Source organism: Armigeres subalbatus, chromosome 3, assembly GCF_024139115.2.
Source record: "Armigeres subalbatus isolate Guangzhou_Male chromosome 3, GZ_Asu_2, whole genome shotgun sequence".
Taxonomy (NCBI): domain Eukaryota; kingdom Metazoa; phylum Arthropoda; class Insecta; order Diptera; family Culicidae; genus Armigeres; species Armigeres subalbatus.
Genome location: NC_085141.1, coordinates 420844598 through 420872482, shown reverse-complemented (window position 1 = coordinate 420872482; position 27885 = coordinate 420844598). Strand labels below are relative to the sequence as shown.

At 41.5% G+C, this 27885-nt stretch overlaps 1 protein-coding gene across 8 annotated transcripts in view; it reads right to left on the bottom strand.

The window, feature by feature from the left end:
• Nucleotides 1-27885, bottom strand: part of LOC134227332 (teneurin-m) — a 422322-nt gene that overhangs the window by 219364 nt on the left and 175073 nt on the right. For all 8 annotated transcript variants that reach the window (XM_062708724.1, XM_062708726.1, XM_062708731.1 and 5 more), the window contains one exon: nucleotides 23667-23846. In XM_062708724.1, coding sequence (XP_062564708.1) covers nucleotides 23667-23846 — 180 coding nt within the window. The remainder of the gene's footprint in view (nucleotides 1-23666; nucleotides 23847-27885) is intronic.

Here is a 27885-nt window from a genome sequence, read left to right as displayed (position 1 = left end):
ATTCGTCACACAAGAGAAAATATGTGAAAACAACTTCTAACAAAAAACCAGATCAATCCACCTAGCGGTGATGGTGCGTTTCTCGTTTCTTTCGAGTGAGTAATTTTAAACGCAGGGGCCGGATTTAGCTGGAAGGGGCCCCAGGTACAAAAAGGTTGGTTTTGGTACATAAGATTTGGGGGGGTCCGGGACTTAAACTGATTGATTAAAGATTCATTTGTATTCTATTTCCCACCTGCAGTATCCAGTACTATCAACATTCTTAAAAATATTCCCACTGATCTTGATATTCTTCAAAAGGATTTGACTAAAGAAATCTAGACCAACATTTGAAAAGGGCGTAAGTGTTAAAATTTATTCCTTCTTATTCTTTGTCCATATATATAGATGTATATGTTGACGAAGAATCAGAAGGAATGAATTTTGGCTGTTACGCCCTTTTCAAATGTTGGTCTAGAAATGTCATAAACATAAATATAAACATAACATTGCAAATTTAGCAATAGAAACCTATGATCACTTACTGGGAAAATATTCATTGGTGGCGTTTTGAACTTTCCAGGAATCCAAATTTTTCTTGCAAGGCGTAATATCTCATGCTGTTCATATACTTGACAGCAAGATGTTTTGCCTTTGAAATGGAAAGTAGGCTTTGAAATAAAATCAACACAAATCAAAAAAATCACCACCAGCGCTACACCAAACGCGCAGTTACTGGGTGCCTTTTTTGCGTGTTAACCAAAATTGTAGCAAAAGTGAATGTGTTTAATTACCAATCGCAATGAAGCAAGTAAGATCAGTGAAATAATAAATCGAACGGATCGCTTCTAAAGGTGCGTATGGAACTATTTACAGTGATAGTCAAGTCAATCGGTGTGCATTAATTTAGATATCAAATAAAAAAAATGGCAGTACGAAATTTGAATCTTTCAATTCGAAACCTACGGTGGACGGGTTTCGATGCAGGATGTGTTGATTTTGTTTATTATTATTTCATGCTTTGATAAAAAAAAGGAACGCTTCAAAAATAGAGACCCTCGTGCAACTGTAAACATTGTATTTGTACTCAATTTGTATTTTCCAGAGACTTTTACATGTTTTTTTTGTAATCTATCGTTTATTTGCAAGGCTCATTAGCCGTGAAACGTTACGGCGCCGAAATCATGTTTTTCAATACATTTTTTATGATTCTTATATAATTTCTTGTTCTTTTTTTGTTGGGGCGTAGAACCACTGCGTCCATTGAGTTGAACTTTTGTGCGGTACCCCTGATTACTATTAACTATTCGCATCTTGTAGGTTGATCACCTTTGTCAAATAAACGACCTAAGACGCCATCTTTTCCCAGTCCGGCATACTTGAGTTAATAAAACCCACTACTTTTCCCAGATTTGCAGTCCGAATATCTCCTGGTTACATAAAGCCACTATTTAGAAATTTAGATCTACCCTTGTACAATGCATCACAATTGCAAAGCAAATGTTCCGAGGTTTCACGTTCCATGTTACAGGAAAGACAGATATCATTCTGAATCTGGTCAATATTTTTCAAATGATATCTGCAGTGTCCGGTTAGTAAGCCTTTCGGTTACTGAAACATTGGGAATTATAAATTTCTTTGATTGAGCACACTAATCGGCAACCAACCAGTTGTTCATCAGCCTTTGTGCGTCCCAAGATTTTAATTCCATTTTTATGGTCAGTATGATATACCGAAGAAAGGTTCTGGGCCAATAAACTATGTGTTTGAACCTCTTTTTATTTTTCTCTTAAGCCCCATTTTCTTCCTAATGTTTTGGGGCATATCCAGAAGGCGCTGGTTGCCTTTTCGATCGATTACTCGATATTAGTATTCCCGTTCAGTTTGGAATCCAGAATGACTCCCAGGTATTTGAACTGTTTACTAAGCTGAATTTCTAGTCCTCCAAGCGTTAGAGCTTTAAGATTAAATTTCCTCTTCCTCTTCCAATTACAATTTTTGACGGATTTATGCTAAGGCCTTCCTGAATACACCATAAAAGGGTAAATTTTAGAGCCCTTTGCATTCTCTCTGTCAAATTTCCCCCTCACTATGATGACAATATCATCAGCAAAGCCTACAACCTCGAAACCTTTTTCTTCTAAGCTTGTGGGTGGCTGATCCATAACAATGCTGATGTTCACATACTTGACATGTTCGGAGATGTTTCACATCTGCTGAGTGAAAGCGCGTCGTTTATCTTAGGTCAGTGTTGCTAAGTGCTTTTTGCTTTGCAAAACCGTAAGATCCAATCTTTTTACACGGCAATTTTAATACACAAGGTTTTTCAATCCGCGATATAATAAGAATTTAACAAGCGTTCCGTTTCGGGAAGCGGTGCAGAGTCTTTTCCCCCCAATCATTTATTAAACAATCGTCTGTGAATCACGTGGGAGAAGACGTGCGTAATGACGAGTCTTGAGTCTTGAGTATAACCTCCGGAGCAGTTCTTCTTGTCTCCAGGTTTGGTCAGGCTCCAGAGGCATCCGAGCACTTACCGACGTGTGAGGATTTCTCTTTTCAAGAATGGAAGCGCTTTCAGAATGGCAGTATGAGCTTTCGGCGAGAACGAAACGAATGTCAAACAGAGTTGTGCTCGATGTGCATACATTTAGCACTGTCCGGACTGGTCTTCGAACTGAGTGACTGCAGAAGATGAAGCGGAATAAGCATGTTACAACCAGAAGCATCGGTTTATCCATGCATGGTACCGTTTGTTTCGGTTCTTTTACTTCGGGCAAGCAACTCACCTCTGCAATTGGCGTCTGAAGAAATTACGCTGATTGGTCAAGGAGATAAAGATAGATTGAATTCACCATTCATGAGAATCAATGGATTGGTTGAACTTAGCTCCTAATATGTTATTCTAAATGCCGATTTACACACGATTAGGCTATCATTTGAGTATGTTGAATTGAAAAAATATAAAAATAGAAGAGCATCAATTCCTACGGATTATCCACCACAACAACACAATATGTTCAATAAATTCTCAAATTACAAAACATCTACTCCGCAGATGGTACGAATCCACCACAAATTTCACCCCAATTGCATCCAATCGGTGTCTGCAATGCACGCAAATTGTACAAGATTTGCGCCAGATAAAAAGTAGAAATCGTAAATATTTAAAACTAAAACACGGCCATTCAACGAACCGTTTAACCTCCCTTTCCTAGGCGAATCCCGAAAAAAGCGAACCGCATCGAACATGTTTCCAAAAACACATGCACACCTACCACCCCACAATGCACTGTAAAGCATAGTTTTCCAATTTAGAACAACACCAATTCTGGATCACAGATGAACCATGTAATGGAGTGTCTGAAATTTATGTTTTCGTAATTTTCCCCCTCCGTGTGTCGGATAATCTCGGATCGGAACTTTTTGCGCTGCCTCACCACACCACCCGTTGAGTCGCCATCGAACGATGCAGAAAAAATAAATAAACCTACACTGCAAATACGGCAAACTGCAACACCAACCAACCCGACGGCGGGTGTGTGCGGTGGTGCAAGGACAGATCTTCTCACTTTCACCGACGAGCTGGAAAAGCCTCACCTTCTTCGTTGTTGAACAAACCGAATTTGATGGATCCGTGGCGGAGCGGCGGCCTGGCAGAAGCGACGAAACGAGGGGGGAATTTGGACAAGGACATGTGTTGCGACCGACCAAAGAACAGAATTTACATACGTACGTGTACCATTTTAATGTAAAGTGTAGATTTGGTGCCTCTTTGCTTTGCTTGCGCACAAAATTGCAACGGCAAGCCGTTTCCTCCACCTTGCCTCCGCTTTCCACCCGTGTGTGTTCCCCCTTCATATCATCATCGGCACCTATCTACCCACTGACTGGTGGAAACTCGATTCAAGCACTTAAATTTTCCGCTTCACTCAAGCTGCCAATTGAGGCAACAGACTGCATCAGCAAACCCTGCTGTTGCTGCTGCTGCCGCCCAGCTCGTCCCGGTTCGTGCTCGACTGCAGTCAGAGTTGTAGCTCTCTGTTGGGGTCCCGCTGTATCTGTGTATTTCTGGTGATGGTCGTTCGACTTTTCTCGCCTCGGTGCCACCGCCGATCCAGCTTCCCTCGCCGCCGTCGTCATCATTGTCATCATCATAGACGTCGTTTCGTGTATACTAAAACGGCAGGGATGCCAATCAGGAGGTTTGATTTTTGGAATGCCATCACCTTTGATCTGATGGGGTGATAGCCTCGCAAGAAAACGGATAAACATTAGGTCAGGAGGAGGAAATTCCGGAAATTTTCTAAAAATAATTACCAATAACTTGCCAAGGAAATTCCAGAGAAATTTGAGACAAAAGTCCAAAGAATTTCGCAACGAAATTCCAAAGAATTTCTTGACGCAGTACCAAAAAAGTCTGAGGAATTCCGAAGAATTTCCCGAAGGAGTTCCGAAGCATTTTCCCGAGGAAATTCTGAAGAATTTCTCGAAGAAATCCGAAACATTTCTCGAGGAAATTACGAAGAATTTCTCGAAGAAATATCGAAGATTTGCTCGAGGAAATTCCGAAGTTTTTCTCGGGGAAATTCCCGGAAAAATTCAGAAGAAATTCTGAACAATTTCACGGGGAAATTCCAAAGAATTCCCGAGTAAATTCCGAAGATTTTTTTGAGGATATTCAAAAGAATTATCTGAGGCAAATCTGAGGCATTTTTCATGGAAATATATAAAACTTCCCGAGGAACTTCCAAAGAATTTCCAGAGGAAATTCGAAGAATTTTGAGGAAAGAATTCCCCGAGAAAATTCGAAGAATTTCCCGAGGAAATTCAGAAGAATTTCCCGAGGAAATTCAAAAGAATTTCCCGAGGAAATTCAAAAGAATTTCCCGAGGAAATTCAAAAGAATTTCCCGAGGAAATTCAAAAGAATTTCCCGAGGAAATTCAAAAGAATTTCCCGAGGAAATTCAAAAGAATTTCCCGAGGAAATTCAAAAGAATTTCCCGAGGAAATTCAAAAGAGGGAAATTCAAAGAATTTCCGAGGAAATTCAAAAGAATTTCGAGGAAATTCAATAAATTTCCCGAGGAAATTCAATAGAATTTCACGAGGAAATTCAAAAAAATTTCGGAGGAAATTCAAACGAATTTCACGAGGAAATTCAAGAGAATTTCGAGGAAATTCAAAGAATTTCGAGGAAATTCAAAAGAATTTCGAGGAAATTCAAAAGATTTTCCTGAGGATATTCAAAAGAATTTTCCGAGGATATTCAAAAGAATTTCGAGGAAATTCAAAAGAATTTCGAGGAAATTCAAAAGAATTTCGAGGAAATTCAAAAGAATTTCTCGAAAAAATTCCGAAGAATTTCACGAGAATATTCCGAAGAATTTCCCGAGGAAGGTTGCAGAAGAAATTCTAAAAAGAAATTTGAGGAATTTTTTGACGAAGTTTCAAAGAAACTATCTTGAGCGAATTTAAAGAAATCTCGAGAGGATTTCAATGAAAAGTAAAATTTACAAAATTAGTTGAAAATCGTCACGTGAACGCCTTTGCAGTTGTGTTCCGTTGAAACGAAAATTCCTTCCAAACTAGCATCACTGCTTTACAATCCACAATTCTCCAGCCAGAATGGAGGTGCCGTATATTTGCCTTCGCCTAAGCGCTAGCTCCAGAGAGTATTTGTGTTCCGTACAACGTGCGCCCGGTCGGTCGGTGTGGTGCTCGATCTGGTTGAGAAACGCTTGGCAAACGAATACGGCAGAGGCACACACGTTTTCGAAACAGTCCACTCGGGTTTGGCCATGCCAAGCACTCGCACCGTCAGTCCTCGAAAGCACACACAAGGATTCATTCAAGCTCAGTCGGTCGGTCGGTCGATCGGTTGGTTGGTTGGGGCGCTCCAAACGGATAATGTGAAAATCTCGAGTGATAGTGGGTGAGAATGGGTATGGGCATCTTTTGGTCTCTTTGACACCCCCAAACGCAGGCGACATCGACGACGACGGCGACGATGAATCAGATCTTCGGAATAATCAAGACAGTCCACCCATCCGCCTCACCGTCTAATTCCTCGGTCGGATCCCCAACTAAATCATTCGGTTCTCGGAATCGAACGGCAATCCACTTGAGCACATGCATTCACTCTGAACCCACATGGATGTGGGATTAGCAAATCTGCATGGCCGGACAGAAACATAAATTGTACAGGCCACAAAATTTACAATTATTTAATCAATAGAAAAGATAAACAGGCAAGCAAACGGGTCCTTTCAAGTGGATGATGTCCATTCCGTCCTTCGGGACATGTTTGGCACGCGGATGGATCGGGGGCGGGCGGGCGCCGGTTGAATTCTCTCCAATCCATGTTCGGTGTCAATTGTGCTTCGATGTCTGCAGGAAGAGCATTTGGTAGAAGATATATGTTCTCGGTTCAGATCGGAACGATGCGATTCAATGGGATTGGCGGGAAGCAAGCCTCGCAAGCGGGAAGAAGGTCGAGGCCAAAGTAGGGCACAGCATTGGGCTGTACTTGTTTAAGGGATGTGTTATGTTCGATGTGGCCTGATGGAGGAGTGTTGTAAGCTGGAATGATGCCAATGAAGTACCGATGTCGACCGGAGGAGAGGCGCATTTGGGTTATTCTGGGAACAGGACACTTGAGAAAGTTATATCATTCTGGTGAAAATGATTACTTTTTTTACATGCTTGTGCCATAAAGTTTATCCGAAAGGTTATCATTTCACTCCAGAAACGATTCTTTGATTGGGATGACTTCTTATACTATGTGACACAGTTCGACGAGTTCAATAATTGAATGTGTGTATGAGTACAGATGCTGAAACAATAATCATTTTTTCGTGCAAAAACCTCAATCGATTTTGATTCAAAATATTCTCAATTTTTACAGATTTTTTTTTGTTTTGGGAAAATTACACATATTGACCCTTCGTGATTCAGTAGATGAGAAAAATAAAAAAGCAAACTTTGATGTTACGACTAAATCTTTTTTTGTGGCTCTATGTTCCTACTGGAATCCGCCTATATCTAATCTGGTATTGCCTCAGTGTTTGGCAAAAAGACTGATGCCTTGCGTTGCCTGAATCTTGTGTGGAAAGCAGAGTGATACATCATGCTTAGGAAGTCGTTAACTAAAACAATAAAAGTAAACATGATTCTTCCAACATCTCTTGCAAATTAGTAGACCAGATGTCATCGCTCTTTACTTAGTTGGCATTGTTTACACTGTCAGTCATGCTGTAGCCGTGTAAAAAATCACAGTGCTGCTGGACCACGTTTCGTATTTCTCCGTCGACTCCACTCGATCCAAGACGTGCGAGTGCCGTTGCTAAAGAAAACACCTTCACGCCCAAGTGTCTTGCTGGGTCCGACTTGGAGAACCGATCCCGTGTAAACACTCTCACCTTCGACACTAAATTATGCAACCCAAAACCTCTCGAGAGCCCGGCAAACATGATCCAGATTGCAACGCGCGCGCGAGGGCTGACAGCGACGGGAACATTGTCATATCGTCGTCCGTCGTCGCGTCGTCACGAATGCATTTTGTTGTCTTGTACCACCGAGGCAAGGGTGCCTACCGAGGCGACGACTTTTGATGGACAGCTTCGTCAAGTCTCAAAAGTCGTCAATAATTTTCCACCACTTTTGCTTTTGGGACTGGTGCGGTTTGCGCGCGATGTTGCTCCAAAAGGGGATGATGATGGATGATGGAGATCCATTCCCGGCGAGTGCGAAGACCGAAGACCGCGCGTGACGTACGTGTTTTCGTGTCTATCTACTGCTATTGTGCGCCCCACACAAATTCACGCACCTTCGTTAGGTGGCGCAGAGCGATCCATCCTTTCAATCGTTGAAAGCTTGATTATTTTTTTTTTTTGCATTCTTACTCTCCGACAAAAAGCACTTTAGGGCCGTAGCCGTTCCAACCAACCGTCATCACTTTCGCTTACGCGCGAACTAGCGAAACAAGCTGTCTCCGCCCGCCCGGTCGGTTGTTGAGTGAGAACCAGGTTGGGCTCCATCAAAAGAACGTGTCAGACAAATCCCCGCTAAACGCCTTTTTGCACTTCGCCGCGGCGCACGTTTGAGTGCAGAAGCCGCCATGGTAACATGAGCGCGTAACAAACGCACCTAGGCGGATGGTGGCGTCGTCGTGTGTAAATCGTTACATACATGGCCTACTGAGAGCTGGTGCCGGTTATTCTTTCGGCGAACCGACCTCAGCTGGAGCGAGAAACGTTTTTACAGACGACCGATTGTGTAACTGAAACTTACAAAGCAGTGTGTAGTTGATACTTCCATCTGCAGCCGGGTTCGATTCGATGAGTCCGTTTGAAGTGACGCAACGGTGTGGGGCGTGGGCGAATTGCAACATGAATGAATTTACTCGGCTCGACACTTTGAAGAACTAAGTCACGAGAAGTTCGTTAAAATCGAATAAAAACGATCCAAGACAAACTAGAGAGTCATTATAGACAAGTTGAAAATCATTGTGGAAGCAATTACTAAATAATAAATGAAGAATAAGTAGAATGTTTATCATTCGAATTTCCTTCGGGAAATTCATTCGAGTTTCCTTCGGGAAATTCATTCGAATTTCCTTCGAGAAATTTATTCGAATTTCCTTCGGGAAATTCATTCGAATTTCCTTCGGGAAATTCATTCGAATTTCCTTCGGGAAATTCATTCGAATTTCCTTCGGGAAATTCATTCGAATTTCCTTCGGGAAATTCATTCGAATTTCCTTCGGGAAATTCATTCGAATTTCCTTCGGGAAATTCATTCGAATTTCCTTCGGGAAATTCATTCGAATTTCCTTCGGGAAATTCATTCGAATTTCCTTCGGGAAATTCATTCGAATTTCCTATTTGGAAATTCATTCGAATTTCCTTCGGGAAATTCATTCGAATTTCCTTCGGGAAATTCATTCGAATTTCCTTCTGGAAATTCATTCGAATTTCCTTCTGGAAATTCATTCGAATTTCCTTCTGGAAATTCATTCGAATTTCCTTCGGGAAATTCATTCGAATTTCCTTCTTCCCATTCATTCGTTAAATTCATTCGAAAAAAATTCCTTCCTTCGGGAAATTCATTCGAATTTCTTTCGGGAAATTCATTCGAATTTCCTTCGGGAAATTCATTCGAATTTTCTTCGGGAAATTCATTCGAATTTCCTTCGGGAAATTCATTCGAATTTCCTTCGGGAAATTCATTCGAATTTCCTTCGGGAAATTCATTCGAATTTCCTTCGGGAAATTCATTCGAATTTCCTTCGGGAAATTCATTCGAATTTCCTTCGGGAAATTCATTCGAACCCAAATCTGGAAATATATTTGAATTTCCTTTGGAAAAATTGGTGCGATTTTTTTTGGGAAATTCGTTCGAGTATCTTTCGAGGTATTCGTTCGAATTTCCTTCGTGTTATTATGGACAACACCCAACCGGCGGTTGTTAGATTTTCCAACAATTCTGTATAAGAATCTACCAAAACCTGTATAAGAACTGGGCATATGCGAAATTGCTAGATTCTTATACAAATATTGTATAAGAATCTAACAATTTTGTAAGCTTTTCTAACAATTTTTGTATAAAAATCTAATAATTTCGCATATGCCCAGTTCTTACACAGGTTTTGGTAGGTTCTTATACAGAATTGTTTGAAAATCTACCAACCGCCGGTTGGGTGAATATATGATTTTTATATTTATTTAAATACGACTTCTAAAATGAAGTTCGTTGATTCGAATCAAATGGTAGCTAAAAAAAATTGAACTGCTTTAGAAAGTTTGGCCAAGGGGTGTGGCATTTCAGTTCAGTTTCTGCGAAGTCAAACCCATTAGGAGAACTTGTGACGGTTTTTTCCTTGCGCATATTGATGCTCGGGAGATTTCACTCCGTAATTTTCCTTCAATAGCCGCAGGGATATATGCAAAGCTGTAAGATTTTCCACCAACCATCACCTTAGTGCTTGTGCACATCTGATATTCTGCTTAATTTATCAGCTCGAGAGAAAATGTGCAGAAAAAATATCTTCCATTTTTCCCACACGCCAAACGTCAAACCATGTTCCAAGAAGTGCCATCAAAGGTGCGCGTTCTCATTTTTCCGCTGGTTCAAACCTCCAAGGAATAAAGTAATTGAAATTTACTGAAAGCGCTTTGGACTTTGTTGTAGCTGCCATGTATGACGACGGAAAATTGACATTGATCTGATCCCCTGACTGATGGAAAAGCAGCAAACGAAACGGTAACCGTCTCATATCCTGGTCCCAGGGATCAATCAGGGTTTTCTTCCCTAATTAGCCTTCCATCCGATGACGATGGAATCAATACAGGCTACCGTTTGCTGTGGCCTAATTTAAATTTCCCCTCTGTTTACTCACAATTTCACATCCATTGCTAGTCGGTTGCGCCTCTTCAGGAACGCTTGTTACCCGGAGCCATCCATCTCAACATCATCTGCATTAGCATCATCACCCAATGTTTATTTTTCATTAGAATATTAAAGTACGACTCCAAGGGCTCCGCGCGGAGACCATCCCAATGCTTACAATCTGCTGAGTGTATCATCGAAGTCGGCCAAGCGGAGCGAGTGCGGCTCACAGCGTAACCCAAAGGCTGCTTCGATCAGAGCGCTCATTCATTCGGCTGACGGACTCCCACCTCTCACATGCACAATCAGCAAATCGCCATTGATAAAACACATGAATCAGCTTCAACAGTCCGCGGCCGGGTGGCATCCATCCCGGGATTCATCCCAACACAAGCATCGCCTGGAATGAAATCGAATCGGTCTATCTCCCACCTCGCACGTAACCTGCCTCCAGTCCCACCCAAATGCAGCGGAGGAGCAGCATTTGAAAATTAAATTTCTCATCACCAAAGGGCTCCATTACGCTATGCTGATGAATGTAGAATTTACTCCTCCACTTCCAACTCACGGACAGTCAGATTCCAGTGGATGGTGCTGCTTCACAACCCGATGATGATGCATTAATATGATTGTAAAAATTCTATCTAGCTTCGCCCGGAATGCATCGGAAGCACCCCTCGTGCTCTGAACTACCGCGGAGCTGAGCTGCCCCGCAACTGGTATCGGATTTTCCCATTCTGCTTTTTTCTGCCATTGCTTCTGCTACTTCCTTCCTGGTGCCCTCGTTTCGATTCGGAATCTTGTCAGAGCGGAGGAGACTAACCTGCGATGGTCACAGCGCGAACAGCGCAGGAGAAATCCAGGAATAGCTTAGGGACACGTTTCCGCTTGCGGCAGCCATCTCTGCATCAGTGCGCCGCCCTGTGTGCAATTTTCTCTGATCCTGACTGCATGCATCATGTGGTTGATTCCACCAGGTGGTATTCAGCCGGTTAGAGTGCTGCCGGGTGGGCACCAGCCAGTTGCCCGCAGCCAGCAGTGCCTCATTGCTTGATTAAAAGAGGCACTGTTCACTCCGTGGAACGGATCCAGCCACTCCGCAGTAATGCGATGGCAGTCGGTAAGCACTGGGCTGTAGATCTTCGCGAAGTGAATGAGTACTGTGGCGGGTGAGTCAAAATGAGTTTTTGTGGATCAATTTGTGGCACTTCTGGCATTCATTACGATTAATCCGGTTGGTCAATTGTTAACTTCACTAGCATTTACCCCTGTCAACCTGAGTTTAAATTTAGTTGGATGGATATGAATCCAGGTTATGGAATTTTTGATGCTCCGCAGTACTGCAATGTCGAGTGTGTTCAAATGACGAACTTCCAATTCTTTTAATGTTTATTAAACTGGCAAAAATATTAAGTTTTTCACATTACAATTCACGCAGCTCAGCAAATTAATGATTTTATTATCCCACTATCCTCACTAAAGCTGGGAAGAAAGTCTGGTAAGACCAATAAATTAAAATTGAAACCAATAAAACAAATTCCATAGGTTAGATAATCTTCTTTAATGACTCAAGCTCAACTAAAGAAATCTTTCATCTAGTTCTTATCCTGTTGTTTCTTATGGAAACTTCATTCGATTGATATGAGTAAGTGTTACTTAGACAGATTTACGAACTCCTGCATCGAACAACGTGTATCCCAACATACTTCTACATCCTACAACCCAACTCAAGGCATCTCTCACCTCAGTGTTACTTAATTGCCTGAGGCGAAGAGTGATTCCCTTCCAGTGCCTTTTTACCCAACACCAAACGATGATGGTTTAAGGCTTTTTGAATGCGGAACTCTTGCTGCACAATCCCATCCCCGAATGTGTGTTTTATAATCCACCTATCTGTCTGTCGGACTGTCGGTATCCATTTTGCATTTTGCACCCCTCCGAATAGAACAGCACAAGGAGTTTTGTAGAAACCACAATACCACCACATCCGACCTCCATCTTCATCTGCTCCGCTGGCTTTTACTCCGACTCAGAATTTCAGGTGCCATCCTCCTCTCCGGAACGGTTCCATCCACCGCAGAGGAAGAAGTCAGATTCATCCTTCTTGCACCGAACCGACCCGACCCATCGGAGTTGCATTTAGTTTTGAAGACGCATCAGATGTACCGACTGACGTTCTGCTCGTTGGACTGACCGACGAGAGGATATAAATTAGAGCAAATTGCTTTCGTATGTGCTTCAAATGCTGACGAGGTCTGATCCGATCTCCTCATCATCATCATCATCGTCTCATCGTTGTTGTCGTCGTCATCCCGTGCTGTTTCCAATGTGGGAGTTGGAGCATTCCGGGTTAGGATTAGGAGCTCATCCACTGGACTGGGCCGAACTCGGCATATGCGTCCCTGTAAACTGATTTGAGTCTTTAATTTAATTTAATCTAATTGATAGCGGTGGGACACCGGTCGGTGAGTTAGTCTGATTCCGAGCTGAAATGGTGGTACGTTCCAGGCGGAGCTACAGCCCTACTGTTTATGCACTGAAAATTGTTCGATAATTTGATGGACATGTAAATGCAATATTGTTAATTTAGATTCTGCGGGATACCGGTAATATGGCGATTGGCCTTTCGTCGTTATGCACGGGTACCGTTTGTGGTCAAGCTCTCCGTCACAGAACCGCAGATGGAGAAAAGCCCCGTGTTGAGATGGTGATGATTTTGCGGTCAAACATTTCCTTCCCCGTCCTAACCGACCGCCCCAAAATAAGAATCCTAAATTTAAAGCATGCTCTCTCTAGTTGAGTGTGATGTGTTTTCCTTTATAAATCTAGAAACTCTTGCAACATTGCTCTCACCTTGATCCGATTAACTTCAGCCAAGGACTTGCAACTCTCCAACGCCATAGAAGTATAAAAAGCTGCTTCCAACCGACCATATATCACAACTTATCTTCTTAACTCGAGAGCCGATAATAATTACCGACCGCAATAAAAGGTGCAACTACATTCAAGAAACCATAACCGGATGCTAGTTAGATATACCGCCACATGGATTTGCATTGGCAATGCTGTGGCTGCAACTGTCTAACAGTATTGAAACCGATAGGCGAGAGGGAAAAATCCCACCAGGATAACAGCATCAAAATTCCACTCGAAATAAATCGAATATTTGGAGTAAATTTTAACACCCTACCACACCGGACAGAACCAAAACTGCATTGCAATGTGGACCGTTACCTTCGATGGCGAGCTTTCGCTTCTCGCCATCTCGTTGTTCTCTCTATGCTGTGAAGTAGATTTGAACCGAATTGCATAAAGCATCGATTGGACAGTGGAACGAAAGGACTACGGTGTCGATGGCGGTAGCCGGCATAGATTTCCCCGTTCGTCGTTCAGACGTGCGATATGGTTGGAATCTGTTGGTGTCGAAGTTCCGTTTGATATGGTCATACCTTGGTAGGTGGGCGGATTTACACGGAGCGTCTGTTTAAGGACTGTGTGGTAGTCAGATGGATTGCGGTTTTCCGGAGATTTTTGGTGGGATATCGAGAGATTCTTCGAAACAAGATATCGCATCGTTTGCCTTTCCGCAGGTAGATTTTATCTTTAAGTCTCAATCTTTAATCTTCAGCAGTTTTGATTTTTGTATTCAAAAGCATATTGAAGGTCAATACGAACAATGGAAATGTGTTCATAATAAAGATGGAAGATTGGGTGTTTTAAAGAGTCATATTGTTCTCAACAGCAAAGTTATTGTGCTTAATAAACGATAATATTAAATAAATCAAGCCAATCCATTATAGACGGGATAGCCTTTTTTGAAGTGGAATCTTTTTAATTTTGTAACAGAGTTGGTATTCGAAAAGCTTTGTCAATCCTGCTGCAATTCACATTTGCGTGACAAAAATTTGTGCTCACGATATATTTGTTTTGGCAAGGGTTTCAGAATTTGCGTTTAATTTGGTCGATGAAAGAAAGTGATTATGCATAGGTACAATTGTTGAACTATGAACGCCTCAGAGTAATTATATTCGACTAAAATTGGATTCTTATAGTGGCCTACTGCATAGGATAGCCCTCAGATTGGCAATCAATCCACTATGGACATCGAATTTAACTTACCACCACAAAAGTAAATAAACTCCATTGTTAGTTTCCCCCGAAAAACTGCTATTTTTTATTTTTCGAAAATTTGTCTGGATTTTTACGACTTCCAGTAAGATTAAGTTTAAGAGTTTAAGTAAGATTAAGTTTCTAATCTCTCAAAAACATTAAGGATTTTTTTTTCAGAATTTTTCCAATACTTCGCTTTTTTCAGATTTGTTTGGAGTTTGTTCATGAAAATCTTTCAAATTAACCAAAATGATTTATCTAATTTTCCTCGAAAACTATCATCTGTATCACCCCAAAAATTTAATAGAAATATATCTGGAATTACACGTGGGATTCTTTTGAATTTTTCTGGGAAATTTGATACACATATTCACTATTTATTTATTTATTTATTTATTTTCTACATAAAATAAACATTGGACTAAATGTCAGAGTGAACTAATTTAACCCTAGCTTGTATTTTATTCTAGTCAGATTAGACTTAAATACGCTAGGACCCGTGCTTTGAACTATTTAGTCGCCTAATTAAAATTGAATAAATGTTGCACGCAACAAAACTCCGAGATCATCGTTGGAAGCATTGCATTAGATCCATAGTTAATTCAAGGTATAAAAAAGAAGTCTAGGAGAACCTATTTAAGCTTTCTTTACTATGAAGACAGCTCGGTTGTAACTTGCAATGATTATACTAAAAAGGCATATTACATCAATAAAATGATTTAAAAATGCCATTGGTCTGAACAAAACTCGGAAATTCGAATTTTTCTAACAAACTTTTTAAAATAAAATATCTGAGAAAAAAATGTATATTCTTCATATGGTCCATATTACCCACACAAGAACGTGTCCATTTTACCTCACCATGATCCATTTTTTAAATAATTCTCAAAAAAAAACATATTTTGAGATAAATCATCAATTCAACCCTTACACAATTTTTTAATAGCCTAATTTTGAGATTCTCGAGGATCATGGGAATTAGTTTTGCCGATTTCTGTATTAAAAGCTTAACTACTGCACATAAAAAATTACATCACCAAGGCATTTCAGCCATAGTTTACATTAAATCATTAATAACCAGAATACTTTTAATTATTTGAATGTAGTAAAACATGTCGTACTCATAATTTGGAACAAGCAATAAGATCCACTTGACGTAGTGCAAAATTTGTAACGAATTAGCTCAAACTGGACTCCTTTCCGTTTTATCCTCACCTCCCCCACCGAATGAAAAAGATATTCATAATATTGTTTCATAGTAATTGCTTTGATTGATAAGATGAATGTATTACTTCTGCTTGAAGTAAAATGCACTTCACAAATTTTTATCAACTTTTCGTCCTTTTGCCCCTTTTGACCAATTGCACTCTTCGACCTTTTGTCCTTTCTACCTTTTGTCCTTTCAACCTTCCGTCTTTCTCTTTTTGCTCTTTAGTCCTTTCGACCTTTTGTCTTTCGGACTTTGTCATAGACACTGTCCAGTGTCCTAGATCTTTGACTTACATCCAGTCGTACGAGAAGTGAACCTCCAGTCGCATATTCATATGTAGTTGCGTTATGTGAAATGAGTTCACGACACGAAGTATTTTGCTACCCTCACTGTCATGTTGTTCCGCGTGCACCAGTTATAGAACGCGTCCAGCATCGTCTGATGCTTAGATGGAGAGTTCTTTTGACTAGAAACTGTTTTTGGGTCATCGGCGTATAAAAAGCGACTTCCTTCCGATTAGTAATATAGTTAGAGAAGATTGAGAATAACAAAAGGCTAGAATTACTTCCATGAGGAACTTCTGATGCACTTTCAATATGGTTGAAAGTAATTGGATACAATATTCACTTTTTGTTTTCGTCCCATAAGATATCTATAACCATTTGATAGAACCGATCGATATCGATATTACGATCTTTGAGAATTCCGTCAGCAGCATTTGATGATTCATTTGGCCGAAAGTTACAGTTAGTGCAATATACACATCATCAACTTGTACGTTGTTTTTACTGTTAGAAATACGTGACGTTATGAAGTCCACCAAATTTGTTTTGCATTCGAGAAAATAGATAGTTATTCAAGATCAATTCAAACAATTTCGAGCTCGCGCCAGTAAATCCAGACTGTACTCGATAAAAATGACTAATGAGACACATTGAGTAGCTTGTAACTTTTAAACGTGTGGGTAAACAATGATAAAATTTTGACTGAAACTAGCTAAAAGTGTAATGTTTACATTGGTATAAGTTTATCACTATCTGTGAAGTTGTTATTGAGATGGTATCGTAACAATCCAACGGTTCTATCCGTTGAAAAATGTTGTGCGCAATCGTGGATAACCCAACTGCGTTTTGTAGACGGGTCGGGAAACATCTGGGAATCCATCATTTGACGGTGCCAATGGTGGTGAAATCATTCAAGGAACAACCAAAACAACCCAGTGGCGGCCAGGTAGATGCAGAAAACTGAAGGCAACTAATCCGGAGAATTTAAGGAAGGTATTGAATCTGTTGGGGCATCGACCGAATCTTTCGGTTTGCGATTTGGTGAAGAAAGCTGTTTTTATCTGGTTCGTCGAAAAAACGATGGAACGTAAGGTCTTTAAGACTGCATGATTAGGAACCCCCCAACCGAAACGACTTACAAAATACGGTAGCCAAAACCCGCACCAAAAAGCTGTACCAAGAATAGCTGACGAAACTGAGGTGCGCCGTGATGGAGGACGAGACTTACATCAAGGCGGACACAAAGCATTCGCCGCGGCAGGAGTTTTTCCTTGCCACATGACGATTTGCCGTTTCTAAAAATAAAAGATCGACAAATTCGCCAAAAAGTTCTTGGTTTGGCAGGCCATATGTGGGAATGGCAAGATGAGCCAGCCTTGCAGCACGACGGGTACCATCAATGAGCAAATCTACCGAGACGAGTGCCTCCAGAGCCACCTGCTGCCAGTCCGGCACTATTTTGATCGAATTTGGCTTCCTATCACTACGCGCGTCCGGTGTTAGACTGGTACAGATATTGTAAAAATGTTGTTTTTGTACCCAAAAGACTTTAACCCACCGAGCTCGCCGGAACTTCGTCCAATTGAAATATTTTTGGGCAAAAAACACTTAAGGTTTTCGAGAAACAGCTGAATTTGAAGTATCAAAAGAAGTCGGCCCACCATTGCACAATGAATCATGAAAGGTGTTAAGGGCAAATTGCGGGCATTTATTTAGTCATGGAGAGAAAGTCCAATAAATCAAGTAGACCAAACCTTTCCATAATGTTCATTTCCTAAAACGTTGGAGAATATCTGACCAAAAATGAAATTTTTGGGCCCATTTTTATTTGTCTCATTTTTATCGACAACAACAACAACATCAGGTCCGCGAAAACTTACCAGCTTCTTCTGCAAATCAGTAACGTCAAATGCATTGATCGCCACAGCATTTAGGGACAATATTAGCAACAGCACGTTCAATATCAACACCAGAGCAAATATGCTTATTGAAAACGATAGAAAAAGTTTGGCAAACAGAGGGCATATTCCAAAAGATTTATTTATTTTTTTGTTCCCGTAGGACAGTAGACAGTAGTTGTAGGCAGTCCGCGTCCGTTGTACTTACTTTAGCTGTTCACGCAATTTAAAAAAGATTTAGGATTTCTGCGCAGACAATTTTGTGACGTATTATATGACGGTTCTTCCTGAATCTTCTTTTTTTTTCTTACTTATGAGTAACCTAACCAGTGCTCACGGTTTGGACAGGGAGGATAACCCCGGCGAATAGGCACATTGTTGGTTAATACGTCATCACAGTTTGGCACAAAAATCCAATCCATGTTGTCCAGGAAAGAGATTGGAGAGTTATAATTCATCTCTTTTAAGTTCCATCGTGGTTACTCTAGCAGCACAATCCAGACCAATTTGGTGGCAGCAACTCATATGTAACTAAATTTAGTTGCATATGAGTCACAGCAGCTCTTGTGCAACATGTGTGATGTTCTGGTATCTACAGTGGCATCCCTACAGTAGCGGGAGATGCGAATCAGCTGTAATTAATTCCTCGCTTGCTGGATTGTGCTGAATCCAGGAGCACCTGGCCTTGTGTTTTTTTTATCCATTGCATATTTTATCAGGGCGGGATAAAAAGATCATATGAAAAGTGTTTTGAGCTGTCGTCAGATTTGTCGTTAGAGCTGAATAGAGTTGGACCAACCAGGTTTAGGTGAGCGTAATTAAATCGCAATTACAACCCGTGCCAACTAAGAGCCAGTTATCGATTTTAGTTCTGAGGCAACGGACATTTTGTAAATAAAACTTCCGCGATGGAAGGGTCTGTGCATTATATCGTTGAGTAGAGGTAAAGCCACCAGATTGACTGTGAGCGAATTTTCGAAGACTTTTTTTGACTCCAACCACTGGACCGGGATGACTTTGTTGACATGGAGAGACTGAAGCCGCGACTGGGTTGGAGGAATTGAAGGTCTTCATAGGACTTCATAGGGAAGGACTTCTTGAGTTGCCTTCCAGCAGGGCAAATAAGCAGTGATCGATGATCTGAAATACTGGTGCGTAGTCCGGTTAGATATGACGACTTGATGTAAAGTGAGCTTAGGTTAGGACACAATCTAGAACACAACCCGTTTGTTGGATCCGATAACGAACCACTCAGGTGGCTGAGGTACCGTGAAGTTTATTCGTCCAAAGCTTAAAAAAAGGTTGCCTCGCAAAATATTGACCGGTAGTTTCATCAAGTATGGTATCAAGGTTTAGCTTGTCTAAATTCCGGTGTAAACTCGTTTGGTTCGTCGTTTCATCTGCAAAGTTATCATTTTGCTGTCCACCGCAGAGCGTTTTATTTATCTTAAGCAGGTTATTTTAGAGTTCGTATTATCTTATCTCGTATAAATGTATTATCTAATCTGCAAGCTAGTACACTCTAACATTTGCCGACCATGATGAAGAATGAGATTTCGTCAGAACAAATGATCCATGTATCGAAGAACAATTTACTCTGTAGTTTATTGAAGCGCCATGTTACGATTCTAACAAGTAGATTCGCTTAAGCGGAAGATCTATCCTTGGGAGGCGAGTAAAGATGAGGTAGGACTGTGGGAGGGTCATTGGGAAAAGAGTATTGCTTAGAAAACGAACTATTTAGTGTGAGGTCAGAGCCCCGTGAACGATTCAAAATCAAATTGGGTATCCTTACCTTCTATGTTTTTTGGTATCAGGCATTTGACCAGTCAGGAAAGGCCGCTAATCTTAGCTAACTTTAGCTTAGACTGACTGTACATATTAATGGTTGCTACTCCGTGATTGATCAGAACTGGTGTAAATTGCACTACGATCCAAGGGAATAGAAGTTGGGATTCACCACTTATTCTCGAAGTACACGTTTCAGCAACTCACAAATCTAGATCAATAACGGTGATGGTCAAGCCCTTACAGTCAGTTGGGAAATGAAGGGAATGTAAGTAGCTATTGTTGCTACTAAAGACCGAGAATACCTCTGCATCCAGACAATGCCACGGAAAGGAAGTTAATTGTTAATTGGGTGGGGAAGATGAACTGAAGCATAGATCGAGGATTCAACATGCAAAGTGATGTAGTCCATGCCACATTTTTTTTAGTAGGAGCGAGCCGGGAAAGGCCGCTTGGCCGGAAGTCGTTAGGCCAGAAATCGAAATGGACATACGGCGAATACGGCCGAAAATGTCATTCAGCCGAATTGGTCATACGGTCGAAAAAAAATCGTCAGGTAAAATAGCTCATTGGGCCGAAACTGTCGTTCGACAGAAAGGGCCATTTGGTTGAAAATGTCATTTGAAGGGGGCCGACAATGTCGTTTGGCCGAACAGGTAATTTGGCTGGAAAAATCATTCGGCCGAATGTGTTATTTGGCCGTAAATGCCTTTTAGCTATTTAGATCATTTGGCAGAAGAGTCATAGAGCCGAAAATGTAATTTTGCGGATCAAATTGTAAGGTCGAAAACAATAATAAATGTGAAAAGTGTGAAGTGATTGATAGTTATTTAGAAGCACGAAGTAAGAAATGAATAGTGGGAAATAAAAATAAAAAGTGAGGCATATCACTTTTAAATCCTTTTTTCTTACTTATCATTTCGCTTGTCTTACTTTTCAAAATGAGAAGTAAGAAATGAGGAGTATAAAGTGAGAAGTTATACGTCTCATTTCTAACTCCCCATTTATCGCTTCTTATTTCTAACTTCTCAGAAGTGGAGGTGCCAGTTGGATGTAAAAGTTGATGTAAGATGTAAGAGGTGAGGAGTGAGACGACTTAGTTCTCACTTCTCATTATTCATTCATTATTCTTTATTCCTTTGAGCACTTCTCACTTTTCACAGTGAGATGTGAGAAATGAAGAGTGAGATGTTGAAAGTGAAAATGAGACGTCTCATTTCTTATTTCTCACTTCTCATTTTTCAATTATCGTTAATTTGCTAATCACTTCACACTTTTCACGTTAACTGTTGTTTGCCAGACGACATTTTTGCCCATATAACCCGATCAGTAAACAACAACACCGATCGAATGATCCGTTAGGCCAAATAACATTTATGGCTATTTGACCTGTTCGGCCAAATGGTCTTTTTTGACCTACTCGCCTATTCCTTTTTTGTAAAACGACCATTTCGGCCAAACGGCATCTGCAGCCAAATGACCTATTCGACCAAACGACATTTTCGGCCAAATGACCAATAAGCTTATCAGCCAAACGTTCAATTCGGCTAGATGACTTTCGGCCTAACGTGTTATTCGGCCAAGAAGTATTCGGCAAGGGTTTGCCAGAAGTAAAGAAATGGCGAATATGATTGTTTATTGAAGAAGTTTTCATCTGCCTGAGAAAGGCATCTGAGAAAGGCAGTGGTGGGTGTGATAACTTCTTTGGGAAGAATGCATCTGTCTGGAATAAGACAATAGTGGATATTATTCCTTTTTCAAAAAGAATGAAAGAATGCATCGTCCTGGAATAAGGCAATATTTTATGTTATTCTTTCTTCTTCTGTGATTCTAGCATTCATTCGTGATTACGAATGTAATGTCTTCATTAGGAGACGTTTGCACAAAGTAAAGCATTGGGTAATATGATTTCTTCTTTAAGAAAACCGGATTGTCTTATGGTGGATGTGACCCCTTCTTTGGATGTGGTAATCCTAGATATATATATATATATATATATATATATATATATATATATATATATATATATATATATATATATATATTTTAGAAAACACTTGTCCGCAGTAGGACAGAGAAAATGTGATCTCTTCATAGAAGGCAAGGCCAGGGTTGCGATGTCCCTTCATCGATTGCACGCGTTGGGCCAATATAAGCCAACGATAGAGAACTGTAATCATTGGAAACGTAGAATGTTGGCCGTTTTTGTAATGCATTGGTCTAATATTAATCAGTTATGCATCATTTTGTACTGTTCACTTATAGTTATGCCAATCGACGCCTAATTTTATCGCAGTAAAAATCTGCCAAATGTACGTTATGCTGAATGGTTTTCATCATTAATCATTATAAATTCCATTGCATTTTTTTTGAGTAATTGTAAGTTTTTCTGAATTTGAAATTTGGAATGGTGTTTAAAATTTAAGAAAAAATCCTAGTTTTTTTCTCAAAGATAGGCTTTTGCCATTCCCCATTTCCGCCATTTTGTGGATCAATTCAAGACTCTAACAACGGTTAAATCGGCGTGCAAAATTGAGGATCAACTGCACGCCGGTGCAACAATGTCAGTGACGGTGTAATGCCAAAAACTGTCGGCAGATTCAGCGCACGCCTGCAGCCTAAGAGCGATTATAAGTTGCTCAAATTTGTACAGCAATCACCCTCAAGGGACTCACTTGAGTACTGGACTCACTATAAACGCCACAGACTGATCATATTATACTATGATGTGCACAGTAGTCAACCTTATGAAACAGAATCCACCATGAAAAATCAAATAAAATGATTGATGTTTGGCAAACTATTGTAAATCAAATTCATCCATCGCCTTTTATTATGATTCTGTCACACAAACAATGTCATGCAGTTTGCATCTAAATGGAACTGAGATTGTTTTACACATCAATTTCCATCCAAGAACCGAACCCTTAACACACATTGCATTCGTTTGTTTTTCCACAACGATGTAATACTTCAATCACTGATCGGCTTCGAATTTCGTTTACCGAGCAGCAACAACAAAAAAAAACCTACCCTTCATCCGATCTTTGAAATTCAATAACCAAAGAACGAAAGTCACCTGACCTAGCACATAACGAGCATAACCCAAACCACCGAAACTATGGTTCAGCATTGCAATTCTGCGGTGACCGTGTGTTGGGTTACGCTCTTTTTTTTTGCACCTCTGCTGCTGCCGCCGTCCACATTGTTCATTTTCTAGTTCTAGTCCGGTGCGGCGAGGTGGTCCAGTTCCATTCTGCCGAGGGATCCAATTAAAAAAGAGAATGTTGGTGTTTTTGATCATCTGCCAGAAACAAACACGACAACGACGGCGGCGGCGACAGCAGCGCGCGTACAGGTGGCAACGCTTCGGTACCGGGTTTCGTAGAATTCTTTGTCGCCGCGACGAATACGACAACGGGGACGACGATGACGATGTCAATTGACAGTGGTTTTAATTAATTTTCAATACCCCCGAAATTGAAACTGCCCGGTCTCCGCGAATTCCACCGAAGTTGGTTCCATTTGGGTGGCGAACTCCACCACCACGCTGGTTGAGGTCCATTGTTTGTTTGTCGTGCAACGTGGCAGTTAGCTGGTGAGCTACTTCTGAATGGATCTTCAATCCTTTCCTAGACTGTTCCGACGACGACGACTTCCAGCGTGGTGGGTGGCCCCTATTCGGTGTGGGTGACAGAGAGTGTTGTTTGTTCAACATTTCTATTAAATAATTTATCAAAAGAAGCTTCAATTTCCCGTTCGCTTGCTGGCGGTTCAGTTGCCGTCATCTTTCGAGTTGACGTCGAGTGGTGCTCGTTCAATCGAACGACCGACCAAGGTAGCAAGACGACACCGATCCGATAGGGTTCACTCGCAGCCCGAGCCGGTGTTTGGAGAAATATGATCCTGTTCAATGTTTATTCTCCGCACACACTCGGAGAAAACGGTGGCGATGGTGGTGGCGGCGGCTGTTGATTGCTTTGAATCGGTTGTGTCTTATTCTCTTACCTAGATTTCCGCTCGGAATGTACACGTTGCCCGATGGCGTTCGCACCAGACACGACGGTTCAAAATCGACGCCTAGCTCCGTAGGGTTACCGGTGACGCGTCCATTCATCCGATTCATTGTTGGATTACGCGGTGGTACATCTGGTGGAGCTGAAGGCGGAACTCCGTCCAGGAGGCAGCCTATGCGAGTGGGAGAAAGAAAGAAGGGGACAAGTCAGTGTTTGGGTTGGCTGGGATTTTGCTGGATTTGGTTGAGATTGAATTGAGGTGTTATGAACCAGGACACGCACGTACATACAAACATACATATATAAAAAATAACATTTAGGAACAGACGGATAACAATTGTGTTAAAATAATCGTTAGAAGCTTTCAATGAACGAGTTAGATTGTTCTGTTTAATTCCGCGATACGCTTTATTATTTGTTAGTGCACGGTAAATGAAGATCAATATGTCTCACCGAAAGACAAACTACATTAAAAGGACTTCCCATCAAACAAACAAACGCCAAACAAATTCTCCAAACATCTTCCACTCCATGACGGAGAAAATAAGCACAATTACGGAATCATTGATTTTCCACGGTAACGAAGGCGGTTGCGGAAAAGTTTTATCAGTGAAAAAAAAAGAAAAATCCACCAATAAATAAGCAGCATTCTTCCGGTCGGTAACAAACCTTTGCTAGCTGCCCACCCGCTGGCTACCCCCGGAAAAGACCGAACAAATATTTGATTAAACATCGACAAATATCATAAAACGGAGCTCGTAAAGTGCTCGGCTGCCGCAACTCCGGCCAAGTCGGTGGTGTGCGCCCGCGATGGGCGGGAAGCGGCAGGACGAAAAAAGTTGCCCAAGTAATGGCACTTAAATAGTTTGCAACTGGCTCGGTGAGAGTTTTCGGTCAGTTTACCGCTTCATTGACAAAAATTTTGCTTCCAAAATGAAGGGATTGGCTGAAGAAGGAGGTCGTTGCTCCTTGCGTTTTTCGGAAGGTCGTCGAAGCTATTCGTGATATCCCAGCTCGACGAAGAAAATCCTTTATGGTTTTTTCCTGTTTCGTGTCTGCTCGGCGGAAAATATGAACTCATTAGAAATAATGCGCTGGTGGTGGTTATTTTTGGTTGGTTTTCAGGCATTCAGCCCATAAACATAGCTACATAGAAGGCTCCGGACAGAAAATTCCACCATAAATATTCATAAACCGGGGCGTCCCTGCTGGCTAACTTCTTCGGACCATTGGGCTCTTGGCCTGTTGGCTGGTCATTCTCGGCTTCGATCGTAAATCTGGGAACGTCAAAAAGTAGGCCATGGCGCGATACCCAGCCGAACATCAAAGGCGGCCATGTCCCGTATCTTGAACGTCGATAAAGTGTGGTAGTTAAAAATTTTACGACGCACTCTCCGGACTTCGGTAGCATGTCGCACTACTCAAACTCTGCTTCGTCGGTCGTTGTTCCGTTGGTTCTCACCCGGTGATTCCGGAGCAGCAGCAGTGGCATTCATTTTCCGTTCTGTTGTTCGTGTTACTGGAGTTGGCGAGCTTTATGATGTTTTTAAGAGAATTTTCAATTTTCTTCACTTTAAACTAATTTTATGGATCGGTAGTGCTTCGTTTTGTGTTCTCTCTCATGGTGCACAAGTTCCATGCGCGTTTCCAACTAGCAGTTATGGGTCGGATTTAAACGATTCCCCCTTTTCTTTATGTAAACTCGTTACATAATCCGAAAATTTTACGACTATTCTGTCATATTTTGGAAGCCTAATAGAGGCTGTCTTTGCTGCTTGGCTCAGTATCGTAAAATATCTCATACAAATAATTTGGCGTGGATTATGTAAATGGGCTTCGGCTAACTGGCTCTGGGTGTGCTCGCGGTCCGTGACGAACCGACTCATCACTCGCTTGAGATAAAGTCAAATCACCCTTTTACCTGCCGGGTTTGGCTAATTGGAACAGTTTTGTGGTTAATTTATTTCCACCGATAAAACTGAACAAATTTCCATCACTTGGGTAGGGGGCATGACCTTTTAAAAGTGCTTCGAGTGCCTGCAGCGGGAATCGTGCGTGGACTTTGACATCCGCAACCAATCGTGTCAATTTTACGCTTTTGATTTCCTAAATACCCCAGATCTAGATTAGAATCCGGCTGGTTACGGGACACCCCTGCTGGCAACGGTGACGGCGGGTTAATAGATTTCAATCCAAGTACACCAGAATCCAATCCAATTCGTTCCGCCGGTGGCGGACGACGCCTGCTTCGATCGGGACGAGTGAAGCAGCTCAAAACAAATTAAAATCACCGCTTGTTCTCAATCGGTTTTAGAACTCACACCCAATACATGTTGGACCATAACCTCAAAAGCCTCGCATCGTTTATAATTGGATTTTTTTGGTGAGCGTTTGCGTCGGGCCGGAATGGGAAAATTTTGTTTCCACCGACAAGCTAATTAATACGCTCGACTTAGGCGTGCGTTGGAAAGCAGCTCGACCTAACACATCGGAAGCGCTCATACAAGCCCATACTTTATAAATGGTCGGATTATTTAAGGATAATGTTCGAATTAATAAAATCGGAAAGACCCAAATTTTGCAATCAGATAGCACTATAAGTTTAAATGGTATAACCCTGAAGTAATGTGATAATTTTAATACATTTACAATAACGTTCTTGCAGTCGAAAATTATGTTCGATTAATAGAATACTGATTACATAATTACATGATTAGGTATCAAGTATACATGAATTTGAATTATGAACACCTTTAAGTCCCCTAAAACGTTGTTAGAATTTTAAAAGTTTTAGTAGTAAACAGCTACGGTTTGACGTAATTGCTATGAACTAGGGTGCTGACTACTTAACAACTTAACCAGAAATACCGTAGTTATCGAGAATGTTCTTTTGAATCTAATCTGATAATAATCGAGTTTTCTACCAAATGCGCTCAGTGACATTTAAAGCTGGATACCCCTTTCCAATACCAACCGGCATCCACCCGCTAGTTGCTTGCTGACACGCTAATTTTACGTCATCCTGTCATGTCCAATCGGAATCAGACGTACTCACGTCACTGGGCGAGATACATATTTAGAGACAGGACACGACAAACCAGGTTCAGGCGGCGGCCGCCATGGAAGCAAAAAATAGCCTCAAGGCCTACTACACAAGCCGTTCCAGCACATCCGGAGACAGGGAGGGACATTATGCTAGCAAATTAAAATTATCACCATATCACACACATGGGCCCACCACGGCACGGACAGAACACTCCACAGTGCTTATGAAGTTCTGCGAGGGTGGACGGTGTGGTGTGATGCGTGATTGATAATTGCTCAGACAGCGTACGGAAATGAGATTTATGATGATGATGAGACCCTGCCCGCACACACTCACCAGAACTATAGTTCTAGCTTGTCTCATCAGTTCTAGCTAACTCGCAAACATCAAAGGCTAGTCATGCAGGATAACGACAACAATGGCAACAACAGCAACTACAACGACAGCTCTGCCGACGACAACAATCGTTGGTTCATAAATCACAGTATGTCATGGCATTGCTTCTTCCGCCCGGCGGCCCTCTCTCGCGGTTCGATTCGCGTCGCCCCCAACACCCATCCATCTCACTTCAGAGGGAATCATTCGACAAAGTGAGAGATGTTTTCGCTTTAGCTGTCATTGATGAGCTAGACAACAATCATAACAATAATAACAACAACGGCACCGGCACGCAACAACATCAGACCCCGGACCGAGATGGAGAAATGGATGAATGAGTGCCTGCCTGGCACTGATAGTGATTATTTTGATGCTCATTGCGTTGACTGTCTGCCGGGTGCAGTCAGTAGTGGCTCAAAACGCTTCATCGGATGATGATGCGCAAATCATTATGTATTTATCTGTTCGACGCGGCTTTGGGTGGTTGACTGTGCTAGCCCCAGCGGATTGCAGTGAAGCTTTCTATGACAACAATTATCTCGAACTAGTGGCAAGGAATTAGTGCGTGGAATGAAAGTCTACGAGTACGGGTTGGGTACACGGGAACAAATGCATTCATGGAGAAATATTTTCTATATTTGTTACTTAAGTTCCTATATCTACGACATCATAAGAGAATTGGTGACACCCGAAGCCTTCATGCAGTGGGTCTGGGTTCGAATCTAATGTTGAACTTGTTTTAGATCAGTGGTGTTCAGCATTTTGGGCGTTTTCCACCTTAATTTGC